The sequence below is a fragment of the Panthera tigris genome, chromosome D2 (assembly GCF_018350195.1).
Source record: "Panthera tigris isolate Pti1 chromosome D2, P.tigris_Pti1_mat1.1, whole genome shotgun sequence".
Taxonomy (NCBI): domain Eukaryota; kingdom Metazoa; phylum Chordata; class Mammalia; order Carnivora; family Felidae; genus Panthera; species Panthera tigris.
Window position 1 is genome coordinate 44520720 of NC_056670.1, and position 16255 is coordinate 44536974.

A 16255-nucleotide genomic window follows, 5' to 3' on the forward strand; every position below is an offset into this window, starting at 1 on the left:
TGTTGTGTGCCTAAGTATTGAACTTCCTGCCCAATGGATGGAGGAAGGATTACACATTAAGAGGGGGATCTTGTTCATTTTTTTCATTGACTTATTGGGATAATAGCAGTAAACTTAGCCACACCTTCCTACCAAACCGGTCTTGGAAATGATGCCTAGTAAAAGTGGTGAATATAAAACCGGACAACATTTAGTAAAAAATAACGATAACCTGTTATAAAAAGGTTCAAAGGGTAAAGTATTGAAATTACAGATATCCAGTTTCATATAAATTATTTACAAGTCTAGGTGATATTTGAGATGGTTCTGAAGAGGAAGAAGAGAATTAAAGGGAGAAAGGAGATAAGAGATAGATGGGCACTACAGGTAGAGCGACTATATGTTGCAAGAGTAAGATCGGGAAAATATCTATGCCTGTATTTCCAAGTTTTGCTAAGGATCATTTTACACCAAATCTCCTTTATTTTCAAAATCCAGTCTTCTTTCCTAATAATAATATCACCTTTTCTTCCTAAAAGTGCCTCAGGCTAGAAACTTGAGTTATCTTTGACTTTTCTCTCCTTCATTGATACATCCTACCTGTTGGGGAATACTGTCCTTCCTTCAAAATGTTTTTAGCTGCCCTTTGCTTTTCATTTCTTCTGTTATTACTTATCACCTCATCCTCAGCTCCTCTGCAGCCTAGCTCTACTGGATTTACCATTATGCACACAACAAGCATAAAGGGAAAAAGCTGTTTCTGCTCGCATACTTCTGACACCATATGTGCGGGTTTTCCATACCAACAACCAGCTCTCTAATTCTCTGTGGACACCAACTGGTTGTCATACACAATTTAATTCACTTTTGACACTGACTACCTGGAGTTAGCACAGACCCCACAGATTAAGGGCTTAGTTCCACAAGACTGGCCTTCATTTTAATCTCAAGTATTGGGTGCCCACAGTACCCATACTTTTGTCCAACTTGGCTGGACGCTCCCACACCCTCTCCTCAGGTTTAATAATTTGCTATCATGGCTCACAGAACTCAAGTAAACACTTTACATATGTTTAATGGTTTATTATCAGGGTCCTGAGCACAGGAGCCTATCTCTAGGTAACAGGTGCACCGTCCTCCTGACACATGGAGGTATCCGGAAAGCTCTCAGAACCTAGTGGTTTACGGATTTTTATGAAGGCTTCCTCACAGAGGCATGATGGGTGTTAACTCAATGTCCAACTCTTTTCCTTTCCATGGAGGGCGGGGGATGGGGCTGAAAGTTCTAGGCTACTAATCATGGTTTAGTCTTTCTAGTCACCAGCTGCCATCCTGAAGCTATCCAGGAACCCAGCAAGAAGTGCCTCATTAGAACAAAAGATGCTCCTATCACCCAGGAAATTCCAAGGGATTTAGGAGCTCTATATCAGGAACTGGAGTCCAAGACCAAATATTAGGACAAAGGAGGCTCCAAGCACCCCCATCACTCAGGAAATTACAAAGATTTTAAGAGCTCTATGTCAGGAATTGGGAGCAGAGACCAAATAAATATTATGTCATAAAACCTCATTTTCCACTATTTATAAACACACAGTCTGTCCCTATGACTCCATCACACACAGTCCTGCATCTTGTCTGGGCTGAATCAGTCACCGCCTTTATTTCTCTTTATCTAAAATGACCTTTCAGGGCGCCTGGGTGGCTCAGTCAGTTAAGTGACTGACTTCGGCTCAGGTCATGATCTCAAGGTTTGTGGGTCTGAGCCCCGCGTTGGGCTCTGGGCTGAACACTTGGTCAGAGCTTGGAGCCTGCTTCAGATTCTGTGTCTCCTTCTCTCTCCGCCCCTCCCCGCTTGTGCTCTGTCTCACTTTCTGTCTCTGTAAATAAATGTAAAAAAAAAAAAAAAATTTTTTTTTAAATGACCTTTTCCCCCATCCAACTCCTATCCAGCCTTCCCTACCTGCAGATCAAGACTGTCTCTCCCTGGTATCTCCTTTGAACTCCTATTGTAGCAATGCATTGTTTAGTGTTTTCAACTGTGTCATTTATTGACTGTTCTTGGGAAAGGAAAATGTAGAAATAGAATACTGAACTAAAAGCAAAATAAGAATGATATAGATACCAGAAGGGATTTGGGATTCTGCTCTATTTTGAGGAAATCAATTAAAAACATTTTAAGAAAAAAAAAATCAGCTTTGTTTTCTTCTTCTTTTTTAAAGCTTTCTTGTGAATAGTTCCCTTAGCAAAGAGCAGGGTACCTGACACAGAGTAGGCAATTAAAAGACCTGTAATGAACAGGTTAACTATCAGAAATCCCCATGAGCTAAGGAATGTTCCTTAATCAAGCATAAAGTTTAAAGCTCTTGCCTGCAGAGAAAATGAACACATAATGGAAAAACTGATTTATTTGGAATATAGTCTATAGCTCATATAGCTTATTCAGTAAACCCCCAATGGGGGTACTATCACCCTTGACTATTCCCTTGCTGTTTCTCTCTTGCTAAAAGGGATTAAAAAAAAAAAAAAAAAAAAAAAAAGAGTCCTAAATCCTACTAAGGCTCAAATGTACAAAATGTTTTGAAGGCCTGTGTTCACATATTTATGATAACGATACGTGGGCAAAAGGAGTCATATTACTGACAACCTTTATAATTTCCATTTGTGTCATCTTTCACATTTTCCTCTAGCCAAGAAGCAATTCAGAAAAGTTAAAAGGTCTGACAGACTTTCTCCAAGAATAAATAACCAGGAGAAACAGCAATTCATTACAAACTATAACTTCTTCGTTTTTAAGGAATAGACACTCAAAAGCAAGCCGTGTTAAAATGAGTCCACTGAAAACCCTTAAAGATACATGTCATACACTTTGGCAGAGAAATGAGCCACTGTTCAACACCAGAGCTCTTCAAACCTCTTTCAGTAGAAAACTCTAAAATGTTCTTCCATTGCCTAAGTAACTGGAATAAGTGGGCCCATAAAGATATCATATACGAGTGAGTTCTACATGCACACTTGTTAGCATATACTTGTTTTTTCTAGGAAGAAGGCAGGCCTTCTAATAACCTTTAACACATTTCGAATGAGCCCCAGTGTTGGGAATTATCGTGTGGATGGCATGGTTCTCAATCACTGCTTATGATACAATGTATAATTTTTTACATGAAAGCCCCCAGAAAATAATTATCAAGAAAGTGGGTGCTGGAGTCAGAGGATGGGACTCTTAACAGGGCCCAACTCCACTAGGTAACTAGGTGTGTAACCTTACCAGGAGTCCTCCACTTTTCAGCCTTGGTATTTGCATTTGAAAATCAGGGCCAACAGTGTATCTCATGAGGTTGTTATGAGGGATAAAAGCGATGATGCATGAAAAGCTCTTAGCAAAATGCCTGGTATACACGGAGAACGCAATAAATGTTAGATGTTAGGTTATCCCTTGCTTTCCAGTTGACCTTTGTGGAGACAGGATCTCCCAAGTGTTGTTACCTTGTGAAAGGAAACTTAGAAGGTCTCGAAGCAGCCCTTTTCCAGGCTGTCTTTTTGCCCTTTGCAAAACCTTTCCTGCCTTTATCAGTAGTATTTCCTACATTGATGCTTCAGTCTTGATAGTGAGTACTGCAATCTGTATCAATTTCTGCAAAGGGGAAAAAACACTGGTTCCTCAGAATAGCTAGGTCAGTTTTAGATAATGGCTTTGGATTTAAAGTTGTTGACGGTTATTTCCTGGGGAAGAACTGGGGGTAGAGCTGTTTTACTTGTCATTTTACAACTGTTATCACTATATGAATATTTGAAAGACATACATGTATTTTAACAGGAGTTTGTTGGGTGGAGTCATCATGGGCCATTTATAAGTTGATGCTCTTCACTAAGTGATATTAGAGGTTAAAAAGTTTTTTTTGTATTATGAAAATCTAATTATTATGCAAAATAAACAGGAAAGAACCCCACAACATCCCAGAATTTTTTAGCATCCACAAGCTGATAGTTTAGTCTTTATTGGTTCCTGGCAGAATCCTCAGCACCTTTAACATCACTGGACAAAAACAATTTTCCTAAGCAATCTAAATTATCATCAATAGTTGTAAGGCCAATTTCTTTCCCCTATAAGTCAGAAAGTTCATGTTTAATTCTTTTTTTTTTTTTTTTAAACGTTTTTATTTATTTTTGAGACAGAGACAGAGCATGAGCAGGGAAGGGGCAGAGAGAGAGGGAGACACAGAATCGGAAGCAGGCTCCAGGCTCTGAGCCATCAGCACAGAGCCCGATGCGGGGCTTGAACTCACAGACTGTGAGATCATGACCTGAGCTGAAGTCGGACACTCAACCGACTGAGCCACCCAGGTGCCCCTCATGTTTAATTCTTATTTCTTATGCTTAAAATTTAAACACTGCAAGTTTTATTGGGGTTTAATATACTGGTGCTTGTCCTCCAATTTTTGATGCCCCAATTCCTGCAATGTGTACTCTGCATAATGAGTGGGCAGCGTCTGTGTTCCTGCGTATGGGGTTCTGAATGCCAAAGCAAACCAGCTACGTGGATTCACACCAAATGACAGCAAGACTGAATGGCGATCTCTTCGTTCTCTAGTATATTTGTGAGAGGGGAGCGGTTTAGAGGCTTTGAGCTATTTGGATTCCATGACATTAAAAGGCCTTTATCATGGCAAAACAGTTCTGGATTTAATTAAAAAGTATTAAAAACAACAGCAGTGGCACCACCAACAAAAACCTTAGGGATGAGGGCTAGGGAGAAGAACACATTACAATTACCTTAAAAAAAATTTTTTTTTAAAATGTTTATTCATTTTTGAGAGTGAGAGAGAGAACGCGTGCATGCGAGAGGGGTAGGGGCAGAGAGAGAGAGGGAGACACAGAATCTGAAGCAGGCTCCAGGCTCTGAACTGTCAGCACACAGCCTGACACGGGGCTTGAACCCGTGAGCCGTGAAAGCACAACCTGAGCCGAAGTCACTTGAGCCGAAGTTGGACACCTTGCCAACTGAGCCACCTAGGCACCCCATACAATTACTTGTCTTTTAACTGAATTTTCAGAATGCATTAAATCCTAAATTTAATCTATCTACAAAGGTTACATTTTATCTTGTGGAAGTAGATGCAGACACACAGTCACACTCTGAGAATGTTAGAAAGTGTGAGAGTCTATTCAAAGTTAACCAAGCTTTGGGGTACCTGGGTGGCTCAGTAGGTTAAGCATCCAACCTCGGCTCAGGTCATGATCTCATCCATGGTTTGAAGGTCTGAGCCCCACACTGGGCTCTGTGCTGACAGCTCAGAGCCTGGAGCCTGCGTCGGATTCTGAGTCTCCCTCTCTCTCTGCCCCTCCCCTGTTCGCACTGTCTCTTGCTCTCAAAAATAAATGTACATTAAAAAAATTGTAAAAAAATAAAAACAAAAAAACAAAGTTACCCAAGTTTTGATGGTTGTCAATTCGACCCAGCAGAAATAAGTCAGAAAGGTTTTTCTTTTCAGTGAAGACAGAGGATGTGTCCTTTTAAAACAGTAAAAGTACTTTCTGTAGTGTTGCCCCAAAGTACCATCATCATCAGACAATTATATTCCAGAGGACGAGTGGACTAATACTACACAGACTCCAATCCTGTTGCCTCCCTTGCCCTCCACCCCTGCATCCTGTCCCCCAGAGACAAGAACAAAGCCTGTCTACCTCCCACTGTTTTCTTTTTTTTTTTTTTTTTGCATTTTGGCTCTTAAAAAACGAGTCAATGGGTTAACACAGTTTATACTTTTTTTTTTTTTTTTTGATACTGATATTTACAGTTAAACAAAAGATTTAGGGTCAGTATATCAGAGCATTCCATTTACAGTCAATCAACTTCATTTCAATAATGATAACTTTAGAAAGTTCTATGATAGAAGGAAGAATCAGTAACAGAATTTTGGCTTAATAGTTTTAATATGAGGAAAAGAGGTGGGGGAGGACAAGTTGGGAGAGAAAGTTAAATTGCTCCTATATCAATGAATTGCTATTACCAATCTGTACTTCTCCCTCAAAACTGACTTTTAAATGATAAACTTCCTTTCTAAAAAGGTACATGGGTCTCAGGCAGAAGCATGGCCAAAAATATACAGAATTTATTCTGAGAAAGATAACAGGAACAATCACTGATAATGTTTTCAAACATGTAAGAAACTTTGAAGAAGTCTTCTCAAAGCAGAAATTCCCACACTATTCATCTTTGCTGAAAATATTAAGACTGCTCTTAAAACTTCCCTTCAAAGCCTATAGCATACTCTTTTGCAAATCCTTAATAGGTACCAATCTGATGGTTTCAGTTAAATATGCTTTGCGGGAAAAGAAGCAAAAAAACTAAAATGTATTATTAAATATTTACTTGGAAGAAAGTACACATCAGCCACCCCAGGTCTGAAAACCACCTGTTTCCCTTACACAGATTATAATTAGATTGTTACTTTCAACCTTGAAAATTTTATTTCTGAAAACTCAGGTAGAAGGTCCAGGAAAGATTAGATGCAGAAAACTGAGGGTTATGAAAAGTATGAAGAGGAGCAGACAAGGCTTTTTTGGGTTTTTGTTTGTTTGTTTTTGAGAAGAACTATGGTAGAGAAGGCAGTTGAGGAGGTGAGAGCGAGTGTGTTAAAGTATGCTTAAAAAGGAAAGATTTACTGAAGTCACAGGGATTATTCGAAGCATCCTTAAAAATTTCAATCACCTAATGTATTCTGTATTTCTAAGACCACAATACAACCAAGGAGGTCAACAACTTTCTTACAAGCAAAGCAAAACAAAATAAAGCTTTCATGTTTAATTGGAGACAAAAACTACCAAAAATAAAGTGCTCTTAGAATATGTATTCTCTGCAATGAGATGAAGGTGGCAATGGGGAGAAAGATCCTGGAGTGTTATGAAAGGAAAGCATGTTCAAATTTTGATGATCACCTATTTAGCACACTGTTCATTATGTTAAGCACACTAAAATATTTTTAAGGGCTTTCAGGGCTATATAATCCTCCCAATCTCATCTCCATGATGTCTTTCAAATTCCTTAATACATTTATCACTTTATAGTGGCCAATTTTCTTACACGTTCTGTTATCTTTCAATGCCTGTTATTAATCATTAGTTGCAAATAGGTTTCTCCATGTTTATATGCTGGGAGTTAATAGTGCTTTTAGTATATGCCTTCTGGTAAATGGGATAAACTGAAGAGAGAACTGTATCTTACACTTCCAGTGCAAGCAAGTGCTACAATAACAGTGTCTCAAGAGGGCTGATGTGATTTGTTGCTAGGTTCAATAATTTGGTACGAAACTGCCCTGGAAACAAGAGGATAAGGACTGACAAACTATGGTAAATTTTAGTTGCTTTAGTGGGTTTGTGGAGTTGTGATTTATAAAGATAGGAGAGGGCTTGGCATATAAAGAACAGGAATGTAAAGAACTTCAGGGAAACTAAATTAGATCCTGCCGGAAATTTACATAATGGTTTATTTGTGTATCTTTTAAGGGACTGGAAAATACTGCCAGCAGGATAGTAATATAAACTAGACGTCCATTTTAAAGACACATTGCAGTTTAGTATTTGCTAACCTCTCTTCCTCCGTCATCCTTGTTTGCTTTTCTTGGGAGTCTAAACTTGTATTCTTGGTTTAGAGAATAAGGGAGTGGTAGGAAGAAGGAAGGTGATGTAGGAGACTGACTGTGTACCTTTTATGTAATTTTGGAGCTGCAAAGGGAAATTAGAGGTCAAAGTGGTTCAAACATTAGTTTGAGAAGAGGAAACAGAGCTAGAGGATAATTAAGCACTAAAGGTATGTCCTAGAAGAGGGTGGGGCCAATGCAAATTTAACAAGTAAATCATTAAACAGTTTCAGGCAACCTTTGTTCCCAGGCAAATTCTTTAGTAGAGAGATTTCTAAAAATTATCATTACAAGTCAGCTAGTGTAATAGAACACTGTGACAGGCTTATGGAGACAAAGGGTCCAGCCCAACATCCTCTCTGTGGTTATTAGCCAAGCAACCTCAAGCAAGACTTCACCTCCTTGGGGCCTTTATTAAACATCATTTTTTTTTAATAGAAAAGAAGTGGTTTTACCTTTTTTTTTTTTAAGGTTACATTTATACATCTTTAAAGATGTATTGAGGAGAAATGTTTGAAAGTTTTTATTGGCCCAAAGGAAGCAATCTGACTGCAGAGGCCAAATCTACACATATTCGAAAATTTAAACTACGGGATAACTTGGTGACTATCAAATTGTAACCGATTCAACTCCTTTCCTTCAGTACTTTATCTTTTACCCAAGCTCAAATCTGGTGCTAGCCAGGACCAGTCCACACCCCCAGGGCTATTTCATTCCATTGGCTGGCGGGCTGTCCTGCATTCTACACCCTTTAAGATTTACTGTCAGGGCGCCCGGTGTTTATTTGTCGGAGATGTTACGTGGCTCATGTATTACTTTGTGTGTGTGTGTGTGTGTGTGTGTGTGCGTGCGCGCGCGCGCAAAACTGAGGCTGTCAGGGTAGAAAAACAACTTAAAAAGCCAATGGTGTAATTAGTAAAATCGTTTGGCTAGTAAAACTGTCTAGATTTCAAATCCACAAGACAATTCACTTTGTAAGTTCCTGTATCATTTGCCACTGATGTAAAAATGAGTGGGGAAAAAAAGAGCTGGAAATAACTATCTCATAGTTTTCGTTCGGTGAGTCATAGATGCTCACAAAAACTTGCAGAGCACAATCAGATGGGCCGGTCATTCCCATTTCTAGAAGTGCATTTCGTCAGGATCCACCCTGGGTGTCACCTATACTAAGATCAAAAGGAGAGCGGTGCAGCATCTATTCAGCATACAGTGTTCACACTTGCAGGAACCCGGAATGATGGCTCACGGGGGAGGAAGACAGGACCACTAACGTGGCGGATTTCGGGAGGAAAACCCACCACCCGCGCCGAGACTGACACGCCTGCTGCGGGGGGCGGGGGAGCGTGGGAGGGGGCCAGATCCCCCGCCAGGCAGGGCGGCGGGGAAGGGCGCGAGGGGCTCGGCCGGCGCTCACCTCCCTTGCAGGGCGTGCGGTGCTGGCTGTGCTGGGCTCGGTAGCCTTCGATGACCTCCCAGGAGCCGTCGTCGCGTCGGATGGGGAAGGACAAGCTCAGCACATGGTTGCAGGGCTTGATGATCCGCAGGATGCCGCGCACCCGGTTCCGCTTCTGCTCCTCGCTCTCCCGGGTCTTGAGGTCCTCCACCAGCTTGTCCTCCACGATGCTGGCGCCGCGGTCGAAGAAGCCCTCCACCATCTTGAAGAAGTTGGGGTCGTCCTCGCGGTCGGCCGCCGCCTCGCTGTAGTGTCGCCGGGCGGTCGGCGCGAGCCCCGGCTGCGGGGCTGCGGCGGCGGTGGGCTGCCCGCGGGCCCGGCCCAGCAGCGCGGCCGAGTCGGCCGCCGCGGAGCCCAGGGCGGCGGGCCCGGCGCGGGACAGCAGCAGCGCTTCGCCCAGGCAGCGGTACATGGCGGCAGGGCGGAGGCCGCGGAGCAGAGGCGCTTTCGGAGGCCCGGGGACGAAGGGAGGGAGGAAGGGCCCGGCGCGGGCTGCCCTTTTAAGCTGCAGCTTCCTGCCCCCTGGGCTGTCCCCTCCCCTCCGGCGCCCGCCGCCTAACAGGGAGGACGGACTTTGGGGGCCGAGGGCCCAAGTCGCCAGTGAATGGCAGGGCGGGGGGCGGGAGGTGCGCGCCGCCCAGGGAGCCGGGCCTCCGCCTCTGCTGCGGCCTCGCCCGGCCTCCCAGGCGGCGGCGCGTGCCTTGCAGGGGCGCTCGGGGGCGCGCAGGCGCGCACGCGGGCCCAGTGCGCATGCTCGCGCCGGCCCGGGGGCGGGGCGAGGGACCCACCGGCTGCCGGATCTGCAGGGAGGCGGTGTCTCAGGTCAGTGCGCGCCCCCACCGCGTCCAGGGGAGCGGGCCTTCGTAGGGAGTGGGCCCATTCCGGGAGGGGGCCTGCTCCGGAAGGGGCCTGTGTGCCTCTGGGGGGCGCTGACAGGCCGGGCCGCGGGGGGGGGGGGGGGTGTGTGAAGGCGTGCGGTCTGGCGGCGGGCTGGGCCTGGTGAGTCACGGGTGTCCCTCCTTTCCGCCCGCACGCCCTCGGGCTGGGTGGCCGCCCTGCACTCTCTGGCCTGCCCTCTGGTGTTCCTGCGGGGCTGGGCTCCGCGACCCGGGAGCGGCGGTTGAAAGCCGGGCTGTGGGCTTGGCTCTGATTGCGGGGACTGCGAAGGACTTAATGTCATCCGGAGTAGGATTTTTGAGGTGGCTTTCAGGAAAGGAACAAGCCTGGGAGCTGGGGAATCCCTTACCCACTGGCCTTAGTCAAAAAACTAAGTTTTTAATTTTGCTCCATGGCAGCCATTCATTAATGTCAAGATAAAAATTATGTGAGTCATTGTATCTTTGTAACATTTACTGACCATGTTTCCCCTTTTCAGAAGTATGTTCTTGAAATAGTTTAAAAACAAAAAGGCACTATAGAAATGCAATAATAATACTGCAGGAAGTTCTCAGTAATATATGTGTTAAGTGGTCCAGAATAGGATTTGTAAACTTTAAGCTACATGAGGGTTAATTTTGTACTTACACGTATGTGATGAGCAATGCTAAAGTTATAGGCTCCTGTAGGTAAGACGCATGTAAGTCCTATGACTCAGTCTTCTGAAAAGCTACCAAACAAAGGCCACAGTACCAACTTCAGTGGCTCCAGTGTACTTTGGTGGTTTAAAATGGCACCTTTTTGATCTGCAAAACAACTTCCTGACATTCACTTTATGCATCTATTAGAATATGGAAAAGAATGTCCTTAATTCTTACAATATACCACAAAGTATAAAGCGACAACCTAGATCGTTAGATTATATTCATCTATCTCAGTGTGCTCTCAAAGAAGATGCAGCTGATACTTTATCTTATTTGCTAGATAAATGTATCATTATTTATATTTGTATGTTGTTTTTCAGTGAAAAATACTCTCTGAACTGAATCCTGAATTTGTCTTGTTGGTAAAAAAAAAAAAAAAAAAAATCAAGGTACCAGATTTCCTTTTCACTTGATGGTATTATTTTACATTGCAAAAAACCGCCATGAAAACCAAACCCCAAATCCTAAAATTTTAGAATAAAGTTAACATCAGTAAATATGTGGACATTTTTTTCTCTTCAGATTAAATTCTTTGGTATGTTTTGAGGAAAGTGGTTTGAAAGCTTAGTTTTATTACCCTGTTTATCTCTTTCTTGATAGCCATAGCCTTCTGAAAAATAAATGTTTAACTTCTAACAAGTTGTATTCACCTGAATTCAAAAGTTGGAAAGGCTATGGAAGTAGTGAGGAAATTATGTTTGAGAGCCTCCTATGTATAAATATCTTACAAAATGGTTCCATAAGTACCCTATAAAGTGGATGCTTTTATTTTTAAATTTTCCATTGTGTTTTAAAATTATAAGTTGTAAAAAAAATTCAAATCATACGGAAAATTCAAATGGTATAGGTAAAAGAGTGATATTTTCCAAACACTACTTTCCTTTTCCCCATTTAGTAAGTAGTTGGGAGTATTTCTCTTTAAACTAAAGTAGGTATTGTAATTCCCGATTTAACAGAAGGGGGAACTGAGGCTCAGAGAGGCCAAATACATTGTTGATGGTCACCTTGCAGGTAAATAGCAGTCTGGGAATCAAACCTGTGTATTCGACTCCAAAGTTATTCTATTGCTACTGTCCAAGAAATAGTTTAAGTATTTGTTGCATTTAAACTACTGTGATATAAAGCCTAGTAAGTTTCAGCTTTACATTGATGATTTTTTCTTATTTTATTTTATTTAAAATTCCAGTATAGTTAACATACAGTATTTTATTTGTTTTAGGTGTACGATATAGTGATTGAACAATTCCATATATTACATTGATGATTGCCTTTATAAAATATACAGTTATTTTGTAAATTAAATTTTTATTATTAGTAATTTCCATTTCAAAAGGAGGCCAGAATTTAACTTGAAGGGAATTTTGGTCACTTGATAACCTTCAACAAAGACAAATCCATGTTCTGCCTTTGACATTTATGAGTTTTCCTTAGCTGTTTTAAAATTGCAGGTTATTTCTCTTTGATCATTGCATGCTTTTGTGTTTGAAAGTGCTTTTAAAAATATTTCAGAAGAAGAGTTTTAGGATTTAGAAAGATATAGCATATAAATAAATGAACAACATAATCTTTAAAAAAATGATTTGAAAAAATGCATACTTTCTACCGTGTCTCTCTTTGTCTCTTCTGGACATTTCATTTAAACAGAATGATACAATATGTGGCCCTCTGTGATTGGCTTCTTTCACTTAGGACAGTGTTTTAAAGATTCATCTATGTTGTAGCATGTATCAGTATTTCATATTTATGGCTAAATAGTATGTATTGTGTTACTGTATCACATTTTTAAATCCATTCATCATGGACATTTTAGCTATTGTGAATCATGCTCTTATGAACATTCTTGTACAAGTTTTTGTTTGGACATAGGTTTTCTCAACTCTTGGGTATATACCTAGAAGTGGAATTGCTGTTAACCTTTGGGGGAAAAAAAGCTTTCTTAACCTTGAGAAACTGCCAAGCTGTTTTCCACAGCAGCTGCACCATTTTCTTTCTCACTAGCTGTATATTAGGGTTTCGATTTCTCTGCATCCTCCGCAACACTTGTTACTATCTGGTGTTAAGTGGTAGCTCATTTTGGTTTTGATTTGCAATTCCTTGATGGGTAATGATGTTGAACATCTTTTCACCTGCTCATTGGTCATTTGCATATCTTTTCTTGGAGAAATGTCTGTTCATTTCCTTTTCCTATTTTTTTTTTTTTTAAGTTTATTTGTTTTGAGAGAGACAGAGAGGGAGAATGAGGCCTAGCACTTATGCCTGAGAGAGCCAGGGAGAGGCAGAGAGGGAGAGAGAATCCCCAACAGGCTCACAGCTGTCAGTGCAGAGCCCGAGGCGGGGCTTGAACTCATGTCATGACCTGAGTAGACCTGGTTACTTAACCGACAGCCACCAGGCCTTCCTCCTTTTCATATTTTTTAACTGGATTATTTGTCTTTTTTATTGTTGAGTTGTAACACTTCTTTATATATTCTAGATACAAATCCTTTATAAGATGCCTGATTCGTAGGCGTTTGCTACTGTTCTGTTGTTGCCTTTCTACATCTTTGGTGGTGTCCTTTGAAGCACAAACATTTTTAACTTTGATGATGTTCAATTTATAAATGTTATCTTTTATTGCTTGTGCTTTTGGTGTCATGTCTAAGAAGTCATTGTCTAATTGGAGGTCATGAAGATTTACACCTATGTTTTCTTGTAAGAGTTTTATAGTGTTAGCTTTTACATTAGGTCTTTTTACATTTAGTTCTTTTACATTTTGGTCTCAAAATGGACTTTGAGTTGATTTTTGTACATGGAATGAGGAAGGAATCCAGTTTCATTCTTCTGTCGGTGGATATCCATTTGTTCAAAAGGTTGTTTCTTCCCCCCATTTAATTATCTACACACTCTATCAAAAATTAATTGACCTAAATGTGAGGATTTATTTCTGGACTCTTCAGTTCATTTTTACTTGCCCATATGTCTTTTTTTACACTGGTACCACACTATCTTGATTACTGTAGCTTTGTAGTAAATTTTGAAATTGGGAAGTGTGAGTCCTCTCACTTTGTTCTTTTTCAAGATTGATTCTTCTGAGTGCCTTGAATTTTCATATGAATTTTAGGATCAAGTGATCAGTTTCTGCACAGATTCCAGCTGGAATTTTGATTGAGATTGTGTTGAATCTGTAGATCTGTTTGGGGAGTTGTACCATTTTTAAAAAAAAAAAAAAATTTTAATGTTTATTTATTTTTGAGACAGAGAGAGACAGAGCATGAATGGGGGAGGGTCAGAGAGAGAGGGAGACACAGAATCTGAAGCAGGCTCCAGGCTCTGAGCTGTCAGCACAGAGCCTGACATGGGGCTCAAACTCACGGACCGTGAGATCATGACCTGAGCCGAAGTTGGACGCTTAACCAACTGAGCCACCCAGGTGCCTTGGGAGTTGTACCATTTTAACAATATCCCATCTGGGCTTCATGAACATGAGATGTTTTTTCATTTGCTTAGGTCTTTGAAAATTGCTCTCAGCAGTGTTTTGTCTTTTCAGAGTAGAAGTTCTGTACTTCCTTTGTTAAGTTTATCACTAAGCCTTTTATTCTTTTTCATGCTATTGTAACTCAGATTGTTTTCTTCATTTTCAGGTTGTTCACTTCACGTTATAGAAATATAATTGATTATTATATATTTTTATTTTTAAAGCTTATTTATTTATTTTGAGAGAGAGAGAGAGAGAGAATCTCCAGCACTGTCAGTGCAGAGCCCAACACCGGGACCAATCTCAACAACTGTGAGATTGTAACCTAAGCTGAAACCAAGAGTTGGACACATAACTGACTGAACCACCCAGGTGCCCCGATTATTGTATATTGATCTTTTATGCTTTCACCTTACTGAGCTCATTTATTACTTATGATTAGTTACTTTAGTGGATTTCTTAGGATTTTCTACTTACAAGCTCATCTGCGAAGGGCGATAGTTTTACTTCTTTTCCAATAGATGTATTTTATTTCACTGCCTAATTGCTCCTTATTTTTCTTTTACTGCCCAGTATTTCGTTGTATGTACATGCCATAGTTATTTTTGCTAGTCTCTCACTGATGGGCATGTAAGTTGCTTCTAATACCTTGAAGTCACAGCAGTGCAACCATGAATAACCTATTACATAGAACATCTGTTTTCAGACTTTTTTCTCTCAGGATGACTTTATCTTCCTAAGTATGAGCAGTGATTTTGAACTTAGGAAGAATTTAATAGCCATCAGAATTTTATTTTCCTATGAAGTTGTTCACTTCTCATTTGACATAAGTAGAAAAGTCAAATATTTGATTTTTTAAACAAGAGTTTCTAGGGGTGCCTGGGTAGCTCAGTTAAGCGTCTGACTCTTGATTCGGCTCAGGTCATGATCTCACAGTTCGTGAGTTCAAGCCGTGCATTGGGCTCTGTGCTGGTGGTGAGTAGCCTGCTTGGGATTCTCTCTCTCTCCCTCTCTCTCTGCCTCTCCCCTACTTGCTCTCTCTCTCTCTCTCTCTCTCTCTCAAAATAAATAAATACAACTTAAAAAAAAAAGTTTAAATAAGAGCTTCTAAACAAGGAACTAAAGAATTTGATGTTTCTTTTATTAGGTCACTATCTTTCTAATTTTAATAGTTTTTTTTTAAGATTATTTTGTGACAACATTTTATTTTATTTTTTAAATGTTTATTTATTTTGAGGGGTAGAGAGTGCACTGCATGTGTAGGAGGGGCAAGGAGAGAGGGAGAGAGAGAATCCCAAGCAGTTTCCACACTGTCAGTGCAGAGCCCAATGTGGGCTCATGAACTGAGATCATGACCTGAGCTGAAATCTGGAGTCAGACACTTAACCAACTGAGCCACCCAGGCACTCCTATTTTATTTTATTTTACTTTACTGTACTTTATTTTATTGTTATTGCTATTGTTATTGTTATTTTATTTTAAAGTAAGCTCTATGCCCAGCATGGGGCTTGAACTCATGACCGTGAAATCAAGAGTTGCATACTCTAGTGACTGATCCAGCCAGGCGCCCTATATTTCAAGAGGTTTTACACAAGTGCTTATTAGTACTTCATTAATCAGCCAGTTGAGTGTGAGGAGAGAAGAGAACCTTGTGCTATGGGAACACCAAATGCAAAGGCCTGAAGGTAAATGAGACAATGATTTGAGAATATAGGGTAGCATACACTCTGGGTGAAAGCAGTTTGATCATGATAACAGTTTGGCTTAAGCATCAATTTGGTTGAAAATTAGTATTCTCTAATTCTGTTTTTTTTTTTTTTCCAATATTGGTAATTTGGGTGCATCATGGATTGTTTTTCAAGCCTGTGTGCTATAATTTTCAGGAAAATTTTTTCTGATACTTGCTTTTGTGTTTCTAATTGATTTTCAGAAAAGTTTGTCATTTTCATTTTTCCCCTTTAGTGAGCATGTTTTTTTAGTAAGCAGAAAACAGTAAACAAAATCCAAGAAAAGGATCTGAGTTTGTAGTCTTTTTTCCTCTTAAAAAAACTTTTTTCCTAATAAATTAAATGTCACTTATATCTACTTGTCTAGTTTGGTTAAGGTGAATAATATTCAACAAAGGTTTTTATCAACTCTTGCTTAAGGGCTC

General features: G+C 40.6%; 2 protein-coding genes across 8 annotated transcripts in view; one reads left to right on the plus strand and one right to left on the minus strand.

Annotated features, from left to right (window-relative positions):
* The window catches only part of GLUD1 (glutamate dehydrogenase 1), a 38167-nt gene extending 28400 nt beyond the window's left edge, over positions 1-9767 (minus strand). The window contains exon 1 of the mRNA XM_015542482.2: positions 9031-9767. Within this exon, the coding sequence (XP_015397968.2) occupies positions 9031-9481 (451 nt within the window). The 5' untranslated portion in view covers positions 9482-9767. The remainder of the gene's footprint in view (positions 1-9030) is intronic.
* A 71-nt stretch (positions 9768-9838) lies between these two features.
* The window catches only part of SHLD2 (shieldin complex subunit 2), an 83766-nt gene continuing 77349 nt past the window's right edge, over positions 9839-16255 (plus strand). For 5 of the 7 annotated variants that reach the window (XM_042960177.1, XM_042960175.1, XM_042960176.1 and 2 more), the window contains exon 1: positions 9839-9891. The gene's annotated coding sequence lies outside the window, so the exon portion shown is untranslated. The remainder of the gene's footprint in view (positions 9892-16255) is intronic. The other 2 variants (XM_042960181.1, XM_042960182.1) reach the window with 2 other exon arrangements.